Source organism: Branchiostoma lanceolatum, chromosome 12, assembly GCF_035083965.1.
Source record: "Branchiostoma lanceolatum isolate klBraLanc5 chromosome 12, klBraLanc5.hap2, whole genome shotgun sequence".
Classification (NCBI taxonomy): domain Eukaryota; kingdom Metazoa; phylum Chordata; class Leptocardii; order Amphioxiformes; family Branchiostomatidae; genus Branchiostoma; species Branchiostoma lanceolatum.
The window spans coordinates 8744592-8770186 of record NC_089733.1 but is presented as its reverse complement, the minus strand read 5'-3'; the positions used below and the strand labels follow the sequence as shown (position 1 = coordinate 8770186).

Here is a 25595-nt window from a genome sequence, read left to right as displayed (position 1 = left end):
TATGGTCACAAATACACTGGATAGGAAACGCGGCAGCATTTAATTAAGGACAGAATTAATGAGGAAACGCTCTCATTAAGGGCAGAATTAATTAATGAAGAAATGCGCTCATTCCGTCGTGTTGAATGATGAGAATTTTCTTATCACGAACATTGCCAGATACAGATTGTGCAAAGTCAAATCGTCTCTTGGATTTTGATAGAAACATTATTTGAATATACAGATAGTGAAGAAGGGTCTACTTGAACATTATTTGAATGTGCAGATGGTGAAAAAGGGCCTGCTTGAGCGTCTGGCGGAGGGTCCGGTTGTCGGGGACGGCAGTTATGTGTTTACCTTGGAGAAGCGTGGTTACGTCATGGCCGGGCAGTGGACCCCAGAGGTCGTCATCGAGCATCCAGAGGCGGGTAAGGCAGCCGATATATTTGTTATCTCCATGAAAAAAGGCTTTTTCATGGAGATACTGTTTTGCGTGCGTTTGGTGTTTGTGTGTATGTTTGTGTCACCGCATGCTTCAAGTCAGCATAACTGTAGAACATGTTGATGGATTGTAATGATATTTGGTATGTGGGTAGGTGTTAGGAGGAGGAAGGTCAAGGTCGATTTTGGGCCCCCTGGTATGTGTCACTGGAACTGCAATGGCGTATTTGTAAAAATCTTCTAAGGAGAATAACTGAAGAAAGGAACAACAGATTTTTATGTTATTTGGTACACAGGTAGATTGGACAGAGATGTACACACTTAAGTGTAAATTATGCAAATGAGACTAAATTTGCATAAGTAAGGAGGAAAATCGTTTGCATGTGTGTCGCTGGATGCTTAAAGTCAGCATAACTGTAGAACGTGTAGATGGATTGTAATGATAGTTGGTATGTGGGTAGGTACTGGGAGGAGAAAGGTCAAGGTTGATTTTGGGCCCCCTGGTATGTGTCACTGGAACTGCAATGGCCTATTTTTTGTTTGTTTGTTTATTCAGATCTCCAATATGCCCATTATGAAATAATATGAAACTCAAAGTAGAATAGTTGGCGCCAACATTATGTTTGTTAACTACGTAGATTTATCAGCTACGTCCGAGAGTATACCCAGTACTGCCCACCACACGGCATGTTTCATATGACTTCGTACTTTGGCCCAGCGTAGTTGTTATTTTTTGTGTTGTTGTTTTTGTTGTGTTTGTTTTTGTAAAAAGGAAAGAAAGAGCGTGCAATAAAGGTTGATAACGTTAGTAGGGGTTCGTGTAATGGGAATGGATAAGTCGCGAAATTTGCCGCCCACGAAGTCCAGTTTTGTTCTATACATTTTTGTTCGGCAAAGTCTACATTTTGGCAAGACGTTTGATTTTTCTACAAATATCTCACCAAGACCGTAAGTTAAGTTTCATTTTTCTTCTTACAGTGAAACAGCTACACAGGGAGTTCCTTCGCGCAGGCGCAGACATCCTTCAGGCCTACACGTTCTTTGCGTCAGACGACAAGTTGAACCTACCTGGTCACGCCGCCGGAAAGATCACCACGGTAATGCTAGGGTCACGTTTCCAAAGCGGGGCCCGGCCGGGTAGCTTGCGGGAACAAAAGAAATACGATACAAAAGACAACAAAACACACAAAACGTAGACACTTTCCTCCTTGCCATAAATTTGTATATTCGTGATATGCATTTTTATCTATTCCTTGTTTTCTCAAACAGCCTGGTCGGGCCCCGTGGGCTTGGAAATGTGACCCTAGCATAAGCAGCCACAAAGTAGGACTTAGTTATAAGATGGGAATCTCTCAAAAGCTGGGCAGGTCGCTGTTTACTACCCCCTGTACATGAATGTTTCTATCATTAGGATTTTCTGTTTTGGGTACAAATATTGATATCAGTAAGTCGTAATTTCGTGTAACAGCATCATTACGAATATTACCTGTTTAATACTTTGGATCTAACGCAAGAAAACCGAGACGGGGGGCGACACAGACTTCTAGGCACCTTTGACCTTTTACCCATTATTGGAGTCTCGTGGTCACGTGTCCTAAGTAATCAATGTTGTAGCTACCACTCACAGTTTGTGTAACCTAAAATTATTCACGTCACATTTTCATTGTGGTTGATAGAAAACTCAAACTTATGTGATCAAATTTACTACATTGTATTATATATAATTATAATAATCTTCTTCTTTCAGTGTAAAGAACTGAATGAGCGCGCCATTGATATCGTGAGGGAGGTGGCCGGTGACGCGGACGTGCTGATCTCAGGAGGGGTGACCATGACTCCGTCCTACAAGCAGGGGAAAGGGAAGGAAGCGGTGCAGGCCGAGTACCGCAAACACGTGGAGGTCTTCATGGAGAAAGATGTGGACTTTCTGTTAGCTGAGGTAAGTGACAGGACTTACAAATGTACGCAGAGTTAGAACAGTTCGGAACGCTTTATGTACGGAATTGTGTGCTGTACTCTATGTAGAGGTGTACCATATTATGTTGAATATATTTACTTGACCTGGGGGAAATTTCAAGCTAGCAGAGTCGACCAAATCAATCTGATACGTCGATGAAGGTTAGACACCCAGGTAGTAAGATACGCCAGATAACAGTTACTCAAGCAACTGTATGAAATTTTGAAACAGTCAGACGTTTCAGTCAGCATCCGCTGTCTTTCGTCAGTGACTAAAGGGAAGAACTGGAGAACAAGGTTTTATACCAAAACTCTGCATTGATATGTTTATGAGGTGAAGGCAACTTATGGTGGTTCAATACAAGACTAAGTCAAGATACTATTATATGCTAATAAATCAATTAATGTTTTTTTTTTAGTACAGAACTACTGTTGTTCGTTCGGGGGAGTGGGAGGGCATCAGTACCCAAAGTGCTGGTTATGAGCGTTTTATCCGTATGTATGAAATTGTGTGCTGCACTCTATGTAGAGGTGTAGTACTGTATACCATATCATGCTGAATATATCTACTTAACCTGTTGTATGAGGGGAATTGCAATCTGCATCATTCGTATACTCTATGACATATAGTAGCTTATTTTAGAAAAGCCGTGAATAAGTAAGCCATTTCCATTCCCAGTTCATCAACCATGTTGAGGAGGCTGAGTGGGCCATTGAAGCGCTGAAGACCACGGGAAAGCCGGTGGTCTGTACCCTGTGCATAGGACCCACCGGAGACATGGTGGACGTGCCGGCAGGAGAGTGCGCCGTCAGAATGGCCAGAGCTGGTGAGAACCCTACATACATCTAAAGTACAGCCAGTAGTTACCCATCTGAGTAATGAGGCTGTTGTAGTGTCTTTTAACGTGCGTGAGCTGCACCTCCTCGATCACGGGACCCCGGCCCATTTTACGTCCCTTCCGAAAGACGAATACAGCTCCAACCAGGATGCCCTTCCCCGGGGTCCCCAGTTATCAACTACATGTAATTGGAACCAGGAGCTCAACTATGAGGCTGCAATTAAGCTACAAGGAAATATAAAACGCATTGATGTTGTGTAGATCTGCCTATCAGGGAAATAATTATTTCTCCACAAAATATAGTTAAGATGTCAATTTAGACCACATGTAAATTGCTGATGAACATCTCATATGGTGTGAGTGGTCCAGTAGTTTGCGATCCTGCTTCACCGCTAGAGGGTCAAGAGCTTAGATCCCGTTTGTTCTCGCTCAGCTGACCTGTAGGTTATCAAAAAGAGATGCGATGCTTATGATGGAACGCAGTCCATTGTACTTGTCTAGAATCACATTTTCTTGTTGCATTGAACTTGTATATCCTATAAGTGCTGTGTTTGTCGTCACTATAAATAGAAGATTACCTTTTCACAGTTAAATTAAATCATTTGCATTCATTTTGTTTTTAAATCACCATTTTCTCTTTCAGGCGCAGACGTGATCGGTTTGAACTGCCAGTTCGACCCCAACACGGGTCTGAAGACCATGAAGCTTATGAAGGAGGCGCTGGATAAGGAGGGCCTGTCTCCCTTCCTCATGATGCAGCCGCTAGGGTACTTCTGTCCCGAGGTGGAGAACGAACATCCCGGCTACGCCATGCTGCCAGAGTGTCCATTCGGTAAGACGTTTCCCGAAAACTTACCCATAAAATGTTGAAACTCCATCATATGTATCTATGTATGGCCTCCGTCGGTCAATATAGACCGTTGTAAAAGTCCTAATTTTCACATCAGCCCAACAGCATCGGCTGTGGCAAAACAGTGCTATTCTAGAAGTCTCTGCCACACAGGGTACATCTGTGAGCTGACTCAGTTCTATTGCAAAGTTATTTTCTGTAGGTCCGCTTTTTCATCACTGCTCATCAGTCTGGCTTCTCCTTAAGTAGAAATCCCATTAACGTATTCATTAAGACACTTAGTAAACTATGCACCTGATCGGACAATTAACTTGCGATCGATCACGAGAAGACAAAATCAGAGGACGGTACAGATATTTGAACCATTACTGGGGTCACGTGACAGCAACGTCACGTGCCCAAAGTGGTGGGTCATTCGCCCTAAGTAAGACCGTAGGTTCCACCTCAATTTTTTAAGCGAAGTGTTTGATCTCAAGTTTGAAGTCCTCGGGACATTTGGAGCAACATTTTGAAATGTGAAAATTAAGATTCTTGACTGTGTTGTACGTGCGTAGAGCATAAGAGTCCATACTAGTGCTGCGTACCGGTACTGTGTACCGGTACTGTACCGTAAAAAATGATCCGGTACAGGGTCAAAATACCGGATCATGAAGTACCGGTACTGTACCGATATAAATTTACATAAAGTATGTGCTTATTTTGTGACTGATCTCCTGGCCTCATGCAACAACAAACGTGACCAAAGTGATACATTGAAACAGCGTAACTAATATGCAACATATCATTCAGGCAGGCCGGAAGTTTTGATAGCAAGGCCAAGGGAGTTTGGCGGTAGGAAACCTAGTTATGTTCTTTGAATAAAGATACTTACCAGTTAAAAATAGTTTATGTTTTTGTCATTGAAGAAATTCAGAAAAACACATGTTAATGTTTCAAATTGTTCAGGTACAGATACAGGTCCGGACCTGTATCAAAGCTCTGTACCTGTACCTGTACCTGTACCTGATGTTACGATTAGGTACACAGCACTAGTCCATACGTGCGTTCAATGTTTTGTATAACGATATTCTCTACTCCCAACAGCGCTGGAGCCCCGCCTGCTGACCCGGTTTGACGCCAACCGTTACGCGCGCGCCGCCTATGAGCTGGGCGTGAGGTACATCGGCGGCTGCTGCGGGTTCGAACCGCACCACATCCGGGCTATTTCCGAAGAGGTAATGGGATACAGACTGCATAAATGATGGTTTTAGTTACTATGTATCTATAATGCAGTTTTCATTAAGGTTTTTATAAAGTACCACGATTTGCGTGTACGTATTCCGTACACGAGTGTAGTAGATTCGTAGAGACAGGCATACATCACAAGTAAATTCAACAAATTTAAATACTTGTGTGGAACACAGTACAGTATATTCTTAAGTTAGTATAGCGACTTCACTAGCTATCTATATAGTCTACCTCATCTCAGCTATCACTTAGTCTAACTATTTGACTGTTGGGGCACCACAGAATGATTTGGCAACCAGTTTTCTTCACCTTCTCGTTTTCTGTTTTTTGTCATCTTAAGGTATTGTTGAAGGGTGGCTGAGGAATTTTGGGATGTTTTTGAAAAAAAAACCTTTCTTAAGCTTTATAAACCTTCCTCAACCTTGATTTTTTTCAGGTAGTACTTTATAGCAAGGTGATAATTTACGCAAATTAGTATGATGTCATGATTACGTCATCAAGATTTATAAGGCCACGCCCCTTTTTCAGAAGAAACGCTCTCCTTGGCTTGTGCTTGGATGTTCATCAATATAACTTTGCAGGAATGTACATGATAGTAATACTTAAAGAATGATGCGTGTCTACGCGAATATTTTGAAATATCGATTTTTGGCGATTTTTTTTTGTTTGATAAGAAAAAATTCGCCAAAAATCGATATTTCAAAACGTCATGCCTGTCTATTCCCTAATACCATCCTTAATTCCATCCTTTCCTTTGCCTGCCCCTCTTTCTGCTTCCCTGGACGGTTCCTTGCATGATAGGTTTGGCTAGTCCCGATGAACGCGACTTGCGATCGTATCACTTCAGTTTTCATTTCTTTACTGTGAATAAGAGGTCTGATGTTTTGCTTGCCTCTACTTTAGTGTTTGAGATGCGGTCATTGGGTAAGTTACGCACGCAATATGGTAACATTAGCATGAAGTCCAGCCTTGTTAGCTTTGGCCCGCTCCCCAAGATCCGCTAGCCGTCGCGATGATAAATGGAGATGATAACATGGTTCAAACGAGCCCGACTTTGTCCCCTCAGTTGTCTCCTGAGCGCGGCGGGAAGCTGGGGGAGGCCAGTTCCAAACACATCCCGTGGGGAGAAGCGCTGAAGACAAGCACGTTCCTGCAGAACAGGATGAAGTAATTATTTTGTTCCTATAATATATATTTGCGTCTGTGTGCTAATGAACTACCGTGTCAGCTACATGGCACTCGTGTGTCATATCAGTTCCCGTTATTGTTGTTCAATCAAGGTTGATTTTTATTGAAGTTATTCATCATTTAGACTGTCGATAAGTTGTTGTTATTTGAGTTTAAACTTTTGACCAAACGATGTTAAATCGTGATATTTCGGCATTACTGTGGCCATCTTCATGTTGACTGACCCAGTTTTGTCACGTGATCTTACGGACACGTGACACCAGATCAACGGTACCATGGCAACTGTAAAGATGTGGATGGCCGTATCACTCCTATCACGACGCGTTAACTCTTCAGTGTCCAATATCTTGATTCTGTCCAATGTAACAACTACAAACAGTTCTTTGTCTTTTCTCTCTGCTTTAGGGCCAACCCGGAGCACTGGAAATCGGTAAAGCCGGGATCTGGGCGTCCGGATCATCCTGCACTCCAGCCCAAACTCATGGGCCAGTAATGTCCACAAGGTCAACCAACATGTTTAACACTCGTGTAACATTCTTCTTTAGAGGAGAACGTTCACGACATATTGTATCAGATACAATGTGTGGCAAGCTAGCTGAAAGTATAGTATAAACCATACAAACAACAAGCTATTTTAGCAGTAGACGCTAATTAACTAGTGTATAAGCTAAGCTACCCATGTCATTAATAATACGCTAATGGATGAGTTTTAACGTCGTTATAGATTAATAAATGTTATAAATAAAATGGTCCAAGTCACGTCTCTTTTTTGGAAATATCAGTGTTGCTACCGAATTAAATACAATGTACAATGATTAAAAACATTTATGAAAGTCGGCGCAATATCATACGTATGGTCTAATCTGGCATCTCAAATTGTAGGACAAGACAATAGAAATCGACATATTATATCAAGTTACATGTATTTACAGAAAGGAGGTCAATTTCTATACTGATTGATAAGTCCAGGTACGGTATGCAATAGTTAAAATACTGGAATATACATTTCATGAACAAAGTTGGCCTTGTAATGCCTCTTAAAATCAATGAATATCATGTTACAAAGTCACAAAATTACACTTTACAAATTCACAAAATCAGCACGTTACATGGGGCGCTACACAACTTCTATCAACTTCAACTGTCCGCCCTATACTATAAATCACTGCATGATATAGTATTCCGTGACTGAACACACCATGTACTGCATTAGACTTTAACCCTGGCTGTACACGAGTGAAACAATCACTGCATTCAACGTTACCACGATAACGCTTTGAGTGACGTGATGTCAGCTGATCTCATCGAGAAATCGAGAAAACAAATAATGAACTTGGCAAATATTTCATCAGAATCTGTTTACTGAAAACCTCCTCGCAGAAAGCCTTGATGATGTTTCGTTAGAGAAAAAACTTCACATCACATCTCGATCTTATGCGACGGGTTATATACTGATTACGAATGACGTTGATTTGGGGCCGCTGCCTACGGATTACGAAGACTAAAAAGGCCTGATTACGCCTTACGAAAAAGGGCATGCAGGAAAAAAGCTGGGGAAAAACACGTGCACTCATGTACACAATGACAAGCGAAAATTATATGTATTCAACGTGACCCCCGTGAACTTTGAAACGACACCGGGAGGGCAAATGTCTCGTACCGTTGTTTGTGAGCAACGGTGAGTAAAAATCATCTTTTGAACTCAGCCTTGTGAAGCGAACATTCTAGCATAACGTTGTGTTTTGTGATGTTACATGACCACATATCCAGCCAACAAATAGTGCCTAAAACATAACCACCTAAATGAATGAAGTAAATGAATGTAAGCAAATATGGACCCCATACAAACATTTGCTCATTGTTTACAAAAAGGCAGAGAGGCGAGCGTGCAGTGTAAGGTAAGCGTGGTCTGCCGGAACCATTTTCCCCTATCGATGACTTCTATCAACTCAAATCGTCCATCTAAAGAACCTAACAACCTCCCAAGACTACCAACCATAGCAAATCAACTGTAGTTTCCGTCACAGACTCCACTGGACATTTTTCCAGCTGCTAATGTATAGCCATTTGGATCAATGGCTACGCAAAATGTATACTATTTCTTGTGTGTTAGACAGTAAGTGTGGAAAACACCGCTTTGCAATAGGAACTATGACAATCTAGCATTTTAAAACTCGGTATTTTTGGCAAGATTCGGCGAAACTCATTTCCTTCAATGCTTACTTTGCACGGCGGTAGAGGGTTTGGTATATCTTGCCGTGCTTTAGGAATGCCTTTAATATCTATGATATGTTTGTACCTGACACTTCTTAAGGGTACAAGATGGTAAAGAAGGGATTATTAGAACGTCTGCGAGAGGGTCCAGTGGTCGGTGACGGCAGCTATGTCTTCACCCTAGAGAAACGCACATACGTGAAGGCTGGACCGTGGACCCCTGAAGTTGTGGTGGAACATCCCGACGCAGGTGAATGATAATCATCAACTTTATTTGGCGATCCGTGCTACGACAATAATTGTCTTGTCACCCTCTCATCTGTAAATCATTGACATTTGATCAACTAGGGCAAAGGTAAAATAAATTAAGGTAGTCCCTTTTTGAAGCCGTAGGGGAAGTAGGTTGATAATCCATTGTGTGGCCAGGGTACTGTATTGGAAAGCGGCGCCCATACCTCTCATTCCACCGCCTTTTGCTTCCCCAACCGAAGTCAGATACCCAGTTTGACACCTAGGTGGAGTGAGCCAGCCAGAGATGCCAGGAATTGAACCCGTGACCTCGACTCCTCCAACCTATAGTCCCTCGGTCATTTGACGCCAGTAATCTAGATCAACTGTGATAATTATAAGGAAAAGAGTGACTTTTCCACTACAACTTTTAGATTTACAATTTTAAGAAAAGTACATTTTCTGCATGAGAGTATGTAAAATAAAAAGGATTTTTGCTGACAAACTTTCACTTGTGTTTGGATGTGATCAGCATGTCATTACTCAGGCTGCAATATTCTTTTCTACCGCTGGGAGGCAACGTAGGCGCAAATGCAGAGGCAAAGGAACAACGCTTGTAAAAAAGATAGGAAGATAAATTTCAAAAATATGTTTTCTGATGAACTCGTCCTACTGTGTGATACCTTTCTAGTCAAGCAGCTGCACAAGGAGTATATTCGCGCAGGCGCAGACGTGGTGCAGGCGTTTACATTCTACTCCACGGACGACAAGCTGAACTTACCTGGACACGAGGCTGGCGGGACCATCACGGTAATCAGCGACTAGATGATATCAAACCTAAGATTATTATTATCATCGTTATCATTGCTATAATGACTGTTGATGATTGTTGATGATGACGATGATGATGTTGATGATGATGGTGGTGATGATGATAATGGTGATGATGATGGTGATGATGATGGTGATGATGATGATGATGATGATGATGATGATGATGATGATGGTCATGGTGATGATGATTAGTCTATTCCTTGTGTACATTCTTTTCCTATCGTTCCTAATCATTCTTCTAACTCCTTCATCCATCAATATCATTTACATCTGTATTATTTCTTTCTTCCATGTTTTGTTTACTACTATTTGTCATCAAGTGCAAGGAGCTGAATCGCCAGGCCTGTGCCATTGCGGAGGAGGTGGTTGGGGAGTCGGACGTGCTCATTTGCGGCGCGCTGTCCCCCACCCCGTCCTACACAGAGGGCAAAGGGAAGGAGGCCGTACAGCGAGAGTTCAGCAAACAGGTGGAGGTGTTCGTGGAGCACGATGTAGACTTCCTATTGGCCGAGGTAAGTCACGTGGGTCACAACACTTGCTTTGGTGTGTTCGTAGTGACGAACGTATGACGTAATTTATGGTCAGCCATGTTGGTATGTTAAAACGCTTTCAAAACAATAAAATTTCATCTCCTTCAACTAACCTGCTAGTTACCTCCGTACATTTGAGAGCACCAGACTATACTATGATTCCTTATATAAGATCATTCTAGTATGTTAAGATTGTCTATAAAGGAGTGTATCTCTCTTAACATTTGCGCTCTTTTTATACAGTTTATAGGATACATAGAAGAAGCAGAGTGGGCTATTGAGCTTCTGAAGTCCACTGGGAAGCCGGTAGCGTGCACGCTGCGTACCGGGCCTGTCGGGGACAACAGCGGCGTGCCAGCCGGAGAATGTGCCGTCAGGATGGCTAAGGCCGGTGGGCTATCCTTTGTTACCTTCGCCAAGAAGGTTATGTGTGCGATGTGTCTGTGTGTGTGTGTGGGGGGGGGGGGGTGGTGGTGGTGGTGTGTGTGAACACAATAACTCGAGAATATCTCTATGGATTGTCTTGCTATTTGGTATGTGGGAAGGTCTTGATGAGACCTCAAAATGATCAGATTTGGGGGCCCTCTAGCGTCTTGTTATGTTACTGCAGCGGAATTTCCGGTTATGGGCCAAACAAACCTGCCATTACGCCACGGCGACAGCAGTTTATATTTCAATCAACTTTTTCCTTCCCGTCTCAAGGAGCTGACGTGATAGGCGTGAACTGTAAGTTCGACCCGACTACGTGCCTGAAGACCGTACGGATGATGAGGGAGGCCCTGGACAGGGAGGGGCTGTCCCCGTTCCTGATGGTCCAGCCGGTCGGGTTCCACTGCCCGGAGGTGGAGATGCAGCACGAGGGGTACGGCATGCTGCCGGAGAATCCGTTCGGTAAGTTTGTATACACAGCGGTTACAGGATCACAGCGGTTACAGGATTCCAAGCAGATACGGGGCGCCTCAAGCAGAGAACCTGGACCCGATAAGTTGAAAAATCGCCGTGGGAAAGCCTGCATTGGAGGCTAGCACAAGTCGGAGTCTGTGTGTATGTTTTGTTCATTGAAATTAAGAACAGAGGAATTCGAACAGAGAGGTGGCGCGCTCAACTTTACAAAAGTTATGTTTGCGACACCACTTAAGAATATACAAAGGGTTAGATAAACACAAAATGGAAAAAAAATTACAAGAAAGTACACTGCATCAGAGAAACATAACGATATACGAAAAGTTTTGCAAGCACGAGTCCGGTCTCCTACCCGATAACGGACTCAATAACAGAACACAGAATACAAAAGGCAGAGGAAAATCTGTGTAAAATTATTTCGTGACACGCGAAAATCTACGTGTAGGAAACGTCTCTAATCTAACGTTAAGTGCAATCGGCAATTTTGCTTCAAGCGTAGTCGAGACCACATTTCAGACTCCAAAGGTTTCAAAAATATATAAGAAATCACTGTACAACATTATAACTACGTGCTGATGGATATGTGTCACTTTTACAGCCCTGGAACCCCGCCAGCTGACCAGGTTTGACGTCCACAAGTTCGCGCGTGCCGCCTATGAGCTGGGAGTGAGGTACATCGGCGGCTGCTGCGGGTTCGAACCGCACCACATCCGGGCTATAGCTGAAGAGGTAATGATACAGAACGAGAAAATCATCCAGTGGGGTTGGCCCAAGCTTGTCAATGTTCTATTAAATCAAGAAGGCGTCATAGCAATGAAAACTGCCCCCCATATCTGTGGTCATTTGTATTTTGATCAGCAGTAGATCAGTTCTTTGTGTCTATTCGTTTAGCTTCGGCAGAAACAGATATGTTCAAAATATGTTCAAATTTGAGCTACCATTCACTAAATGCAAATGAGACACTAATATGGCGGCGGACGCACGGATGGCTTTCCCAAGGCCACGACGTCAACGGGGCATGTCAGGATTCGAACCCAGGACCTCTGGGTCTAGCCCAAACACCCTGCCATTATGAGACTGTTTATATCTGCTTGTGTTACTCCAGCTGAGTGCGGAACGCGGCGGAAGGTTGGGGGAAGGCAGCAAGAAGCACGTGCCCTGGGGAGGAGCACTGACGAGCAGTGTCCTGGGAACGAACAGGGCCAAGTACGCCCGGAAATATTTATTTGTGTTTGTTTGTTTGTGTTTCCCAGAAAGAGACTTTCCGTGTTTGAAAAGATCCACAAATTGAGTACATTGAAGAGCCCACCATACATATTGATAATGTTATCCGTGATTATAACACTGTTAGAACATTGTTTGGTAAGTGCGACTATGTCAGAATTTTCATCCAGTAAAACGTTTGTCTACATGTACATACAGGGCCAGTCGGGAACACTGGGAGGGAATGCAGCCTGCGTCAGGTCGCCCTGGACACCCCAACCTGCAGCCCAAACTTATGGACTAGTCACTTCACCGAGTCAAACCAAACTTACTGCTAGATAATCAGTTCAGGATTGCATCTCTGGGCGTAATCATTGGGCATTGCACCAGTGACAAAGATTGCACTCTCACTAGCTCCCAGAATGCACTACACCCGTGACCTCGCACGTTTGGGAAAAGCATCTACCACGCACCAAGAACTTTTTTGCACCCTTCCACCACTCTCTTTTGCCAAAGAGACTCCATCTTCCTCCTGCTAATCCACAATTCAATTTGCCAGTTGTGCGCAATTCTGTTTGTGCGTTTCCTTTCGACTAGAGGGCGTCCTGTAGGTGCCCGCCATAGTTATATTTCGTCTTCACCTTAATAAAGCAGTTACTCAGTTATATTTATCAACTGAAGGGACCACCCTAAAGATTCATGAATAAAAATGAATGAATAAACTCTGAACTCTGACCTCTCGGTCTAGTGTTTTCTCTGGTGTACTCCGCTTCTTGTCAGGATTTTCAGGCAGCATTTTAGGCCATCATATGAGCCTTTGTTAGCGGTTGTCAGGACAACCGTTTCCATGGTGCCCTGTGAGAAGCAAAGTCAGCACCAAGGACAGTCCAGATACCGCCCTTCTCCGGTATCTGGCGGAGTAATTTAGGTCCAATAAGGACAAAGGGACATTTTGAGAGGGCATTCTTCTATAGAATCACCATATAGAAATAATCTATTGAAAGATGAAAGTCACATTATGTTGTCATTTCACTACAAGGCATGACACCCCAGTAAATGTGATCTAGTTTTGCACCCCCAAGGAATGGTTCATTCCATATGTCAGATAATCTATTTGAATTTACTCCGACCAATCACGCCTACTCATTATCATTACGTCATCATCGTCATATCTCATTCAGCATTGAAACGCTCAAAGAGTCGCTACTGAAAGGCTAGGTCTGGAGTTGTATTTTCTCTTGACTATTATCTCACTGCCTGTAATCAAAGCTGATTCCAAAATCGACGACGATTCTGGGTGCGGTCCGCCTGCATTGACTTCACACTGTGAGTACGAAACGCTATATAGAATACTAGTAATTTTTACAAATTTTGTTCCCAAAGCTAATTCTTTTTCCTTCCTGTTTTATATGATCTTATTTGTTTCTTGGACGCTTCGGTGGGAATTCTTTAGGTAAGTAATACATTGACAACTTTCAAACGTAAACTGCACAATACAACACTGCACTTTGGCACGAATTGGTGACCGACTCCTATGCCACCATTCCGTTTGAAGCCAGAGAAAACTGCGAGGCCAACCTTTTTTACTTATTGTATTGCCCATTTTTCTGACATAAATATTTTTGGGACCTTACACAAAAATATATCATTATACAACAATTACTACTACACTATGGCCACAACCGGCATCGTTAAAACAATATCTTTGAGCAGATTTCACTTGGCCATGATAGTTTGAACCACTGCTACGAGGCACCCACTCAAAATGAAAAATACATAAACGTTCACCCACTCTAATTGATATTGTACTTGCAGTGATTGCGATTGTCTGGTACATGGTGTGGAAGAGTAATTACGTTTTCATTGTCGTCAATTGGAAATTGGAGTTTATGAATTACCAATGACACTGCATGTGGTAGACCATTCTGGTTTGATTATATGGATGACATCCCTGGGAACCCAAACAATGATGCGAGCGTGCGAATAAAAAAAAAAAGTTTGAAAAAAAAAGTTTATGAAATCTTAGTGGTCAAGAAGGTTGAGCAAAACTAACACACAGAGTAAGGTTCATTTTTGTTCTTCTTTGACTTTGGAATTGACTTTGGCATTCTACGACATTAGTATCCATTTTCCGAAATATATGTTTTTTGCAATATATAGGTTTTTTTAATTTCACAGCTGCTTTGTATGATTAACAATATGGTCTAAGACCTAATTTTGTTTTGGATACGGGCGAAAATTGATGCGCGCGCGGATGTCATCCATATATAATCAAATCAACATGGCCTTATGTTTAGTAGTGGCGAAGTAGACGTGCTGATAAAGATGTGAGGTAGTGTCAAAAAACAAAAATGCTTCACTTGAACGTTTTGGCACACATTGTGTTATCTCCAAGCAGATCTCCAATCGTACAAGCTAGCCAGAGAAGCTCCAGTCAGCCAGATAAGTTGTCAGGCAACGCCCGGATTGCAAAAAAAACTCCTTCTGTCAGTTGGATACGGTCTTTGCAACCGTTGGGTCTGCTTGGAGACTACACACTGTGGACACATTCAGGTAGATCCGATTCTTCAATTTTGGATCGACGATTTGATTCTTTTTACGACTTTACACCAACACAGATACACTTTCATGCGAAAAAAAGCACGGACAATGGATTTCGCCGCCAGTGAACCATGCACTGCTGCAGACATGTGCAAGGATGACATCAAGGCAGCTCCGGAACAGACGCAAACTGAGGAACCCTGTCATAAAGTTAAGACAGCTTCATGCAGTGACACTGATGTCTCAGCCAGCTTGACCGGATGTGACTCGTCCATAAATGATACTGAGGCGGCATCATCCTCTGTAGGGGATGTCAGTAACGAACTTGCCATTCAACATCCTCCAGATCCCATACAAAACTCCCAAGACCCTAATCCCATGTATAAGCAAAACACCACAAACCCTGAAAACATCAGGAATCCGAATCCTACGTACCCACAAAACGCCCCCGCGTCAAAGCCGAACGTTTGCTCCGAACCTGCCTTCAAGTCGCATGACAGTGATGACCATGCCTGCAACCAACCACATGATGTCGCTACACAAGGAGATGGTGGACCCGCCCCTAACACTGCCGACGATGGTGGCAATACCTTCACCAAGCAGCAAGCCGAAACAAATCACGGAGACTGTGAACCTACATGTACCTCCAAGCCAGCTAACAAAGTCTGTCGTGCCTGTGCCTGTGCCTGTACCTGTGCCCAGGTAGACGCTACAGCCGTGTTCAGACCAGTTGACATTGATGACGATGTCTTTATCCAGCCATATGCTGTCAGATACCAGGATGAGAACGATGAGGAGGAAGGCACAGACCGCTCGAGAGAGACATTGACAAAAGCGACTTCGAGCAGAAACAATGACACCTCCAGCAAAGAGGCAGAATGTCCCACGTCCAAGAAAGATGGTGACACGCATGAAATTCGACATCTCCGAAATGCACTGGATCCAAATCCGATGTACGCACAAAACGTCCTGGATCCGAACCCGATGTACGTTCAAAACGCCCTGAACCCGAATCCGATGTTCGCTCCAAACGACCACGAAGAACCCGCTTGTGGTAAGCTCTAGATTATGTACATGTCCATGTTTTAGGTTTGTATGGTAGAATTGTCGGTTTCCTTGATGTGGCAAAGGAGCAAAAAAGTCAACGAGGAGGCCCATTATCAATGTTGACCTTCGTTTTCGAGAACCCTACATACCCACCTACCTACCTAGCTACCAAATATCATTAAGATCCATGAATCATTTCTCGAGTTATGGTAGAAACAAACACAGCCACATACAACTATGCGGCACCCAAAAACATAACCTTCTTGGCGAGGGTGAAAACAAAAGACAAATGTCAAATGTGCATGCTGCGATCACAAGTCATAGCCTGGGTGCCATACTGTACAGTAACCGCTGGCTCAATCTTTTCGCTTCCATGGTTAGCAAGCAAAAAGATTGAGCCCGGTGAGCGTTAATATGGAGGATGGTACCCAGGCTACACAAGTCACACTTACCTGTGGTGATTGAAATGTCCTAGTTTACTGACAGATACTTTTCCAGGGTGCACGTATCACCGGCTGCGCGTCGCAGCAATAACGTTTGCCGTCCTTGCGTCAATGATCTTCTTCGGAACCTTTGCCGGGTTATATTTCAGCACCGCTGTGGAGGATAGTCAAAAGGTAGGCCAACATCTTTTCAGGCTTGTGGTGAGGTTTTCTGATGCCAGTTTACCATAATGCGTAGGACTGGTAGACAGACATTGCGAAGATATATCGAGATATTCTATCATTATGTTATCCTTGCACGGGCTATGTCCAGCTGTGTACTTTGTTTATGTCAAATCAATGTGAATTAACTAAACGATTGATGATATACATCTTCGGTCTGTGTGTTTGTTTGTTTGTTTGTTTGTTTGTTTTTCTTGGTGTGTATCCATAGTGATATGAATAAGCGAGAAATTAACAATAATGAATAAGACAAGAAATTCACAAAAGTCTTAATGTTTCATGGAAGTATGAGATCTTTGATTTCTTGTTGTAACCCGTCTTAATTGAGGTATAACAAAATCAAAAAGAAACAACAGCAACAGAAAGAACAGGACAGACTATTTTGGGTTTTTTTTTACAGCCAACATCGACTTTTGGGACTGCTTCAACCCTTGGTCATCCTTCCTGTTGCACTTCAGAGCGGACAATGATGGCTGACGTCATAACCATGGCAACGGTGAGCTACTCTGTGTTCTCTTTGAGTGTCAACTTTTGGGGCTTCCAACGATTGTCAACATTCGGGTTGTCTGCACTCCCTGGATTTTCGTACCGTAAAAAAATGTCTTTAATCTTGAATTATTGTAATTCTAGAGACTTAGGTCAAAAGAGACCACCCTAAAATCAACATAACACAAAGTATCAAAATCTACAATGTTTTCATGCTATTTGTGGCTGTTGTTTGTAAAACAAACGTTGACTGAATACATTGAATTAACATCAATGATTAATTCTATCACAGAGAAGAACGACCTTTGGCCCTCTATCACAGAGACAAGCTACCATTGGCTCTTTTCGGACACCATCGCCACCACTGACATCAATCTCCAACAGCTCACCGGGTATCTTCATTCAATATGACATCGGATGAGAATTAGAGAAATCTACTATACAGTATTACTTTCATGATGTTTTCGATTCAAACAATCATTGATACAGCATGCAAAGACTACATGTAAAAAAAACATCATCGTAATCCATTCAGAGGTTCTGGAGTTATACTGACTAAAAAAATCCGGAAACACAGACACAAATACAGACACACACACACACACACACACACACACACACACACACACACGCACATACCCAAAACTATATCTCCATTTTTCATGGAGATAGTAATGTGTATTCTGATGGAAATGATCTAGAAAAGACAGCGATAGACTTTATCTCCGTACTAATTCTTAACTGTCAGACTTAATATCTGCAACGACTCAATTCTGGCAAAGCAGTATTTAGGCTTCAACTTTAGACCATGTAATATGATTGTTATTGTAAGTTTCTTTCGCAGAAAGCCATGACAGAAACCCACCCTTGCAGACGATAACATTTGGCGGGAAAGGATCATACCCTGGACAATTTAGGGATCCATGCGGAGTGGCCGTGTCTCCTGATGATGAGATATTCGTCACTGATTCGACCAACAGACGAGTCCAAGTCTTCGACATGGACGGGGTCCGCCGTCGCATGTTTCCAACGGTAGTGCCTGGTGAAAACGAACACCAAATGTACCCTTGTGGTATTGCCATTGACGGCAAGGGTCTTGTGTGGGTGGTGGGGCGATATACGTTCATGTCAAGCCCTGTATATGCGGTACAGTATAGTCAACGCGGCCTGCCAGTGACAAAGATCGACGTACAGCGCCTGGCCTGGTACCCTAAAATTGCCCTTGACACGCAAAGTAACGTAATAATCGTGCAAGCTTTTTATGAAATTTTGAAATTCCATCCGAATGGGTCGTTTGAGGGCTGCTTTGGAAAGGATGATGACTTACAAATGGGATACATCGCTTCAGACAGCGAGGGAAACATTCTTGTTTCGGACTTGTCAAGCTCCAATGTCTATGTTTACAACACCTCTGGGCATTGTCTGTTCAAATTTGGTACGGTTGGATCCGGTGAAGGTCAACTGATTAAACCACAAGGTATCTACATCGACAGCTTTGGTCACATCATCGTGGCGAACCGGGGAAACGGGCGGGTCGACATGTTCACAAGCCGCGGGAAGTTTGTCCGTACCGTCGTGAACATCACAACGCCGTTGGATATCGCCGTAGGATCGGATGGACAGTTGGTGGTAGCTCAAATAGACAATACCGTTACTATCTTTCCTAGAAAAACAGTGTTTCCCTGATATTTCAAGACCCAGGTGGAGAGTAGTCGACTTGTCATATAATTTTGTAGCTTTCTTCTTATTTTGGGAAGCAGAGGCTAGGGCAAGGGACAGGACTGCTAAGAGGAGAGTAGTCGACTTGTCATAATTTTGTAGCTTTCTTCTTATTTTGGGAAGCAGAGGCTAGGGCAAGGGACAGGACTGCTTGGAGGATCCTCCTGGAAAGCAAGGGGCCAGTTTCTGGCCTGAGCACGTAGGCAGTAGGTAGGCAGGCTTCTTATTTTGTCTTTCGTCTTTCCTTTTAATGTCACATCGGTAGTTGACATATACATCGAGGGGATAAGTTACAATCTACAATGCTACAAAGTGATAGTGTTACATTTCCCCTTGTTGAAAGGAACTGATGGCAAAATGGCATTGAAAGTTGTGAACTGGTTTTCCGTGAGGGAATTTTTTCCAATATTGTATATTACGCATTAACGTTGGGTAACATAAATTCGGGATTTTTCCGATAATGGTTGACCGAAATCAATCTAGCAGAACAATAAACCATCCTTTTTTTCTATAATTCTGTCAGTATCATGTACTATCTTTGCATTAATCATATATATGGTAGATTTTGTCTCTAGTCGTGCTGACACCATAATATTTCAACTTGAAACTACCGTCCGCCGCACGTACAATGACGGTGCTGTCGGACAGGGGGGCACATTAATTCGGGAGAGAAGATTCGTCTTGAATATCTTACCGCTAATCACATTTTATACAGCAGCTATTCGTTCCATCCTTGGCTTGAGGAGAGTGCTATGGATATAGACGTGTCCAAGTAAAAAAAATACACGAAAAAACGGCCGTACCGCACACATCAGGCAAGTTCGGGAACAACCCGTGTGTTGAGTCGGTAGAACTTCACTCAAAGTCGGCCCATCGTCATCATCGGGCAACGTGTAACGTTACATTATTCATGGAAAGTTAGCTGGATGCCGTAGCAATGGTAATACTACTATGTCCATGTGTTCCTTGTTGTGTTAGGAGCAAACTTTGAGGAAAACATCTTCCTCAGTCCACTATCACACGCAGCATTTAGACAAAAAAGTGTTCCTCACAAACCTTTGTCGTCTGCTTGACAACAGAATTCTGGTTAACAATATGGCGGCGGGAAAATACACGTGCCGTAGGTTGTAGCAACAGAGAGGAGTTTTGATGATTGATCACACTTAGAATCCAGTTGCAGGTTAGCAAAAGAGATTGTAATAAGTTGTCTTGTAAATAATTGTGTTTAGCAGGAAGCGGATGTGACATTTTTCTTATAAACCAGCCGACAAACATGTTGTGTAATTCTCCCACGAAGCCCTCAGACTGTTCCAATAAGGGACGGAGAGTTTTTGACCTCGTCGCCTTATAACCCATGCTTATCGAAGCTTTTCAGACAGTGTTCTGAATACGTAAGTCTGTCAGGTTTGCATTTCTAGCGGTATTACTTATGTTGCATCTAGCACATATCCCTAAATACCCCGTTTTCGAAAAATCCCGAATTTAAGTACCCCGCGAATTTATGTTACCCAACGTTACATATAGTTATTAGTTCTGATTGCCATATGTATACTTCTAAAACACACTATAGACCATAACCAATTTGAATGTTGTGGTTGATGATTACGTTATACTTCATGTTTATAGAGAATATACGTTATAAGACTGATGAAGATGTTGTCTTAGACATTGTACGGGATTGGAACAATCCGAATATTGGACACGACTTCAAAATGATGATGCAGATGCAGTGGTGATAGTTTAATATTTTACAATTATGTTCATGATAGAGTTGATATTGATAATGTAGACTCTACTGTCTCCAATATGCATATAGATAAAACACCTGTAACTATGTATTAGTAGTACTTAATGTGTTATGTCAAGCACAACTGATTTATTGTTTCTGAACACGTACCGTGTTTTAAGTACTTCCGCGAGTGACCACTGAAGATTGCATGACGAGTTATTGAAGACATTGTCGTGACTTTTCGTACTTGCGTGGATAAAAAGCGCCCAATTATCAATGAGGTTTTTGTCCTGGCGATTGTTTCAAATTTTCAACAACCTTCTAGCTCCATCTCATGATGATATACAATTTATATGATATGTATGGTAATTATACGTGATGTGTAATCATGATGTATAAGTGATGACAATTGTCTTTAGACCAAGAAGGTTTAAAATCAAACCTCCTTGTTTAGACATAAAGATGTTGTGGATGATTTATGGTGGACAATGTGTAACAGACACTCTTGAAAAATGTAAAAATAAAAAAGTAAAATCGCTACGTCATGAGTTTAAGAAGTGCACATTATAGTTCACAGAACACTAAATACCGTGTTGAAATCACAATATCAGTCTGTTTTAGTCGATCTGTACATTTTCGTCTTGTTCTTGGGTCGCGACGGTGGAAATTCCAGAGGGACCTTGAGGAGCATACATAATGAGAACCATCCTGTGACGTTCGCTAGTCGTCCTGGGTCGGTTTTCAACAGCTCCAGCATTGGGTACAGGGCTCTCAATGCTTAAAACAGGACAGGCCTTGTCTGCGACATTTTGTGCCCCGGAATTTGTTGTCGTTCCCCCTGCCTTCATACTCATTGTAGTTGTCTTTTGTTTTTTACCTGTCGTCGTTGACTTTGGGGAGCATAGGCCCTTGCGTTTTGCAGATGTTCCTTCAACTTGCATTTTGTTACTCTGACTTTGTTGATACTGAGCCAGGAAGGTCGTGTTTGGCGCTTTAGACGGTGTTGAAAGCATGACTAGCTGCTGGGGTCGTTGATAATATCCCTTAGAGTCCTTGTACTCTGTTGTATTTTGTATGGCGCTCTGACGGTTCTGTGTGCTATGAGAGACGCCTGTAGCAGGTTTAGTCTTAGAAACACCGCGTTTGCTGCTGATACCGTCCCTATGCTGATCCCGCCCTTTTTCAGTCGTCTTCACGAATGTCTCGATAACTCCGGTGTCGTCTGATACGAAACAGGGTCTGTTGTCATGGCAACCACGTGGTATTTTCTGCATAGAAACGCCCACATCCGCCAGCAGCGACAAGGCGTCTAGAGGGAACCCGCATCTTGGCTCTTTGTGAACACGGGTACTTGCGCCTGGCGTGTCCAGTTCTTTCCCGCCATTTTTTAAATGTTTCTGGTCAGAATCAGACGACTTTTCTACCGACCTCTCTGCCTCAGAACGCTCTGGGTCTACTCCATGTTGCGAACACTCTGTAATCACTGTCGACTCACCAGCACTGCTTGTACCTGCCGACACTATACAGACGTTAGCCGGTTCTTCTTTCTGTCGCAAGAGACAGCGGGCGTCTTCCGTGCTCTTCCTGGGACTGTGATGTCTTGGAACGTAGTTGAATAGAACGGTCTTCCGACGGCTGTGTTCCATTGCCGAATGTCCTATAAAATCGTTACTAGTACACACCTCCTCTGTCTTAAGTTCTTCTTTGGACAGAGGCAGGCCCTCTGTACTTGCGCCACCATCCGTTGAGGAGTTACCGAGTTCTCTTTTTCTGTCATCATTTTGCCCATCTGCGGAATTTTCTGCTGTGGACATAACAAGACCTGGAAGGGCATTAAAATAGTCCTGGCTCACTCAGAAGTTACCACCGTTTGGAAGGACAATCCTAGCAACGCTTTGTGTGTCTTCATCTCCGATTGCAATGTTAAGAGATAACATAGATTCCTTTGTTGTTTGTTACCCTTTTGTTACAAACGTAATTTGTTACGTCAGAATTATAACAATCCACACAATCGGTTTGCCAGCATGGCCTTTCAAAGCCTTACACTTCGAGGCCGTTCTGGAACACCATTTGAGTGACGACATTTTTCAACGGCCATCTTGTCACTGTTCTGCAATAATCAGATAGTGTTCATCAACTAAAGATGGAAAAACAGCAACATGACTACTATTTTTCACGGAACCTTATAAGGATACTTTTCCAGCTTCTGCAGTCTGAACGTACCATCACAGGGAGGCCTCCGACGTCCAATTCGTTCGCTTAGCTTGTTTGCTTTTTGACTTATCTCGATTTTGGACAGTCAGACGCCGTATTAAGTTCTATAACCTAGTCTACCAGCGATCCCCTACTGTAAAAATGTGAAACTGGCCTCGATATTTACGTTTCTTATTGTTGCAAGGAATCGTCTTTCTTTTCTACTGCTCCTCTATCCATGGAATCATCCCACCAATGAAATTCTGAATTAGTAGTATCCAGTATTTGATTAATATATAATAATAATCCTGTGGCAAAATTGTAATATCAGTTAATCGTAGCAGTGACAACATACATACGGTAATTTGTTACCTGTTTATTTCACAACGCTGCATTACAATTTACAGAGTACATGGATTATGTACTTTGGGACAGTAGTAAACGCATATACAATATACATAACATATAAAATGTCATGTGTACTGCAAGGTTAGCATTATGAAAAACAGTCTAATATACTTCATGAGTCTTCATCTAACAGCATTATATCTACTATTCTGACTAAACAGTTGATGGTCTTTTCATGTATGTAAAATCTTAATAATTGCACCTGAAAGATTATGAGATTGATAACATTTTGAGTTCCTTGATTGTGAGTATACCTTGATTATATTTTCATCATATGGTTGAGTCAAATTTGAAAATCATGAGCTTTTACCAACAGAAAGAATAGGACTGGTTCCTTGTTTAAGAAAATCAGTGCATAGATCATAAAGTTGACATAACAAATATCCTTAAAAGGGACAAAAACTACAAATTACAATACATTATCGTATTATCACTTGCACAAAAAAATATCAAGAAGAACCTAAATTCATCTTCCATTTTTTAAATTTTGATTTGACAACATTTATATTTATTAATGAGAAACGGTACTAGTTAAAGCAAGGAGGTTAAAATAGGTTTTAACCTCCTTGGTTAAAGTGTAAACATGCACAATACAGTCAACAGTCAAGTAAATGTAAACAAAACTAACTATCAATCTTGAAACATTGTTATATCTATTCTATTGTATAAACATATTACACAGTATGCCATGAGGTACATGTATAGCATAAACTTTCCGAGGTAGCAAGAAAAGTCACCTAGAGATCCATTCTGCTTTTAAAAGTTTCAACAGACATAATCTATTTTTCAGCAACTATTCAAGCCATGGGCTTCATCTAAACAGCTTTTCTACTTGCAACAATAAAAACTACCTTCTGATGTGACTTCTTTTCTTCAAAATCTTATTTTGTGTACAATGCCCACTTAAGTAAGAATACATAATGTAAAAGAGGAGTGTTTGCGGTGGATTTTGTGTCATGGTTGGTACAACGGGGTAGGCAAGCAGAAGACAACAAAAATGTTTGCGGACGGTGGTTGTGATGAAGAAGTCACTGTAAACAACGTGAACATAAAACCACCACAAACATTTCACCTTTTACAGTATTCCACGCTGTACCGTTACAATCATATCTAGTCTAGTCTCTACCCATCTATGGCCATCATAGACAACCCTGCAAAGATACACAAGTTATCCGTGAGCAGTCGCACTTGTACCCAGAATTCCACATGTCTGCCCCTCGTCCAATAGTTGATGTCCGTGTCCAGAAAAGTGGCCGTGATGAACAGTACGACCATCATGGCTCTGGACAATAGTTTGGGCTCATATCCGGAGAGAAACGCCAGCCCCAATGCTATGTGAAGAAATGTGAAGATTGACAGCATTGGCTGACCCCCGAATACATGCTCCAGAAACGCTTGCTTGTCCTCCCTACTGTAAAACAGTGTGTACGCTTGGCACACAAGATGGAGGCCTGTGAACATTAGGGAGATTTGCTGGGTTGATCGGTCGCGTGCCTTCCTTCGATATAGCTCCCCGATGCCACTTCCGATAGTCAGGTAGCTTCCAATGACAGCGAGGCTTTTGGAAGAAATGCGGATTGACAGCCATTCAGAGTAGGGTGCGTGTTGGCTGGTGAGAGAGAGGGTCAGACTGATGGCTAGCTGTACGGCACAAGCGATAGCAAACCAGCGACGTTTGATGTTAAAGGATGTGAAAGATGCCAGCAAGACATAGGCTCCTAGGTCTGCATACACCCATGGAATCTCCAAGTCAGGGTATCTGGAAGTTAAAAGAAAAACTTCATGTAGATGGCTTGATTTTTGTCTATTTCTGTAATATTACATTGGCTAGAAATACTGAGACGGTGCTCTAAATCAACATTTATCAACTAGCTGACGAAATGCCAAAGTACATACATACATATACAAAATTCACGTCATTTGGTTTCAATATGCACCATATCTAGAGATAGCCGTGATACATGTAGATATACTAGTAGAGGGAAAATCAATAAAATCGTCTCAAGAGAATATGCAATCGGTTAATGGCGAAATTATTTGCATAATTTTCCACAAAAACGTAGTTCTTGAATCAATGTTACGTTGTATAGAATGAGATAGACATGTAACATTTTCTTATCATCCACATGGCGGTGCATGCAATGGGTGGGGCTGGTTCGAAGCAGTTTGCTGCAATAAAATGGTAAAACAATTTGCCGGACAAACACTTACTTCTTGGATTTTGAGCGCTCTGCAAAGTTCATGATGAGCACCAGAGCATGCCAGAACGGATATCTGGTCACGATGAAGCTGGCGACCCGTAGACAGGTCGAAAGAAGCCGCTTTCGGTCCATATTCATGTCAAAGGCGGCCATGTTTCCTTCTGTGGGTCATAGGTCACGGTTTGGTCGATAAGTTATCGAGAATGTTCTATTA

General features: G+C 42.4%; 4 protein-coding genes across 5 annotated transcripts; 3 read left to right on the top strand and 1 right to left on the bottom strand.

The window, feature by feature from the left end:
- Nucleotides 1-253: 253 nt before the first annotated feature.
- On the top strand, nt 254-7230 carry LOC136446191 (betaine--homocysteine S-methyltransferase 1-like). The gene is made up of 8 exons (XM_066444505.1): nt 254-407; nt 1399-1517; nt 2168-2359; nt 3056-3203; nt 3859-4047; nt 5149-5279; nt 6359-6459; nt 6886-7230. Exons 1-8 carry the CDS (start codon nt 266-268, stop codon nt 6971-6973), a joined length of 1110 nt encoding a protein of 369 aa, XP_066300602.1. The 5' UTR covers nt 254-265; the 3' UTR covers nt 6974-7230.
- Nucleotides 7231-8065: 835 nt separating this feature from the next.
- On the top strand, nt 8066-9762 carry LOC136446419 (betaine--homocysteine S-methyltransferase 1-like). Of its 2 annotated transcripts, none has more exons than XM_066444776.1 (3): nt 8066-8158; nt 8795-8944; nt 9614-9762. In XM_066444776.1, the coding sequence occupies exons 2-3, from the start codon at nt 8803-8805 to the stop codon at nt 9745-9747; spliced, it is 276 nt and encodes a 91-aa protein (XP_066300873.1). In that variant the 5' UTR covers nt 8066-8158; nt 8795-8802; the 3' UTR covers nt 9748-9762. The 2 variants fall into 2 exon arrangements, with proteins under 2 accessions (XP_066300873.1, XP_066300872.1); XM_066444775.1 differs by lacking the exon at nt 8066-8158 and adding an exon at nt 8248-8378.
- A 269-nt stretch (nt 9763-10031) lies between these two features.
- LOC136446418 (betaine--homocysteine S-methyltransferase 1-like) lies at nt 10032-13129 on the top strand. The gene is made up of 6 exons (XM_066444774.1): nt 10032-10268; nt 10530-10677; nt 10989-11177; nt 11788-11918; nt 12295-12395; nt 12612-13129. The coding sequence occupies exons 1-6, from the start codon at nt 10047-10049 to the stop codon at nt 12694-12696; spliced, it is 876 nt and encodes a 291-aa protein (XP_066300871.1). The 5' UTR covers nt 10032-10046; the 3' UTR covers nt 12697-13129.
- An 11051-nt stretch (nt 13130-24180) lies between these two features.
- Nucleotides 24181-25568, bottom strand: LOC136446251 (transmembrane protein 101-like). Its single transcript, XM_066444590.1, has 2 exons — nt 25392-25568; nt 24181-24939 (listed from the first exon to the last, which is right to left on the bottom strand). The coding sequence occupies exons 1-2, from the start codon at nt 25532-25534 to the stop codon at nt 24303-24305; spliced, it is 780 nt and encodes a 259-aa protein (XP_066300687.1). The 5' UTR covers nt 25535-25568; the 3' UTR covers nt 24181-24302.
- Nucleotides 25569-25595: the final 27 nt, after the last annotated feature.

Bases quoted from the DNA above. Each gene is read 5' to 3' on its own strand.
- LOC136446191 (XM_066444505.1), top strand. From the start codon at position 266: ATGGTGAAAAAGGGCCTGCTTGAGCGTCTGGCGGAGGGTCCGGTTGTC. The intron at 3,204-3,858 runs GTGAGAACCCTA...TTTCTCTTTCAG, and splicing joins CGTCAGAATGGCCAGAGCTG to GCGCAGACGTGATCGGTTTG. The intron at 4,048-5,148 runs GTAAGACGTTTC...TACTCCCAACAG, and splicing joins GCTGCCAGAGTGTCCATTCG to CGCTGGAGCCCCGCCTGCTG.
- LOC136446419 (XM_066444776.1), top strand. From the start codon at position 8,803: ATGGTAAAGAAGGGATTATTAGAACGTCTGCGAGAGGGTCCAGTGGTC. The intron at 8,945-9,613 runs GTGAATGATAAT...ATACCTTTCTAG, and splicing joins GGTGGAACATCCCGACGCAG to TCAAGCAGCTGCACAAGGAG.
- LOC136446418 (XM_066444774.1), top strand. From the start codon at position 10,047: ATGTTTTGTTTACTACTATTTGTCATCAAGTGCAAGGAGCTGAATCGC. The intron at 11,919-12,294 runs GTAATGATACAG...GTGTTACTCCAG, and splicing joins TCCGGGCTATAGCTGAAGAG to CTGAGTGCGGAACGCGGCGG. The intron at 12,396-12,611 runs GTACGCCCGGAA...ATGTACATACAG, and splicing joins CTGGGAACGAACAGGGCCAA to GGCCAGTCGGGAACACTGGG.
- LOC136446251 (XM_066444590.1), bottom strand. From the start codon at position 25,534: ATGGCCGCCTTTGACATGAATATGGACCGAAAGCGGCTTCTTTCGACC. The intron at 24,940-25,391 runs GTAAGTGTTTGT...TTTAACTTCCAG, and splicing joins GAGCGCTCAAAATCCAAGAA to ATACCCTGACTTGGAGATTC.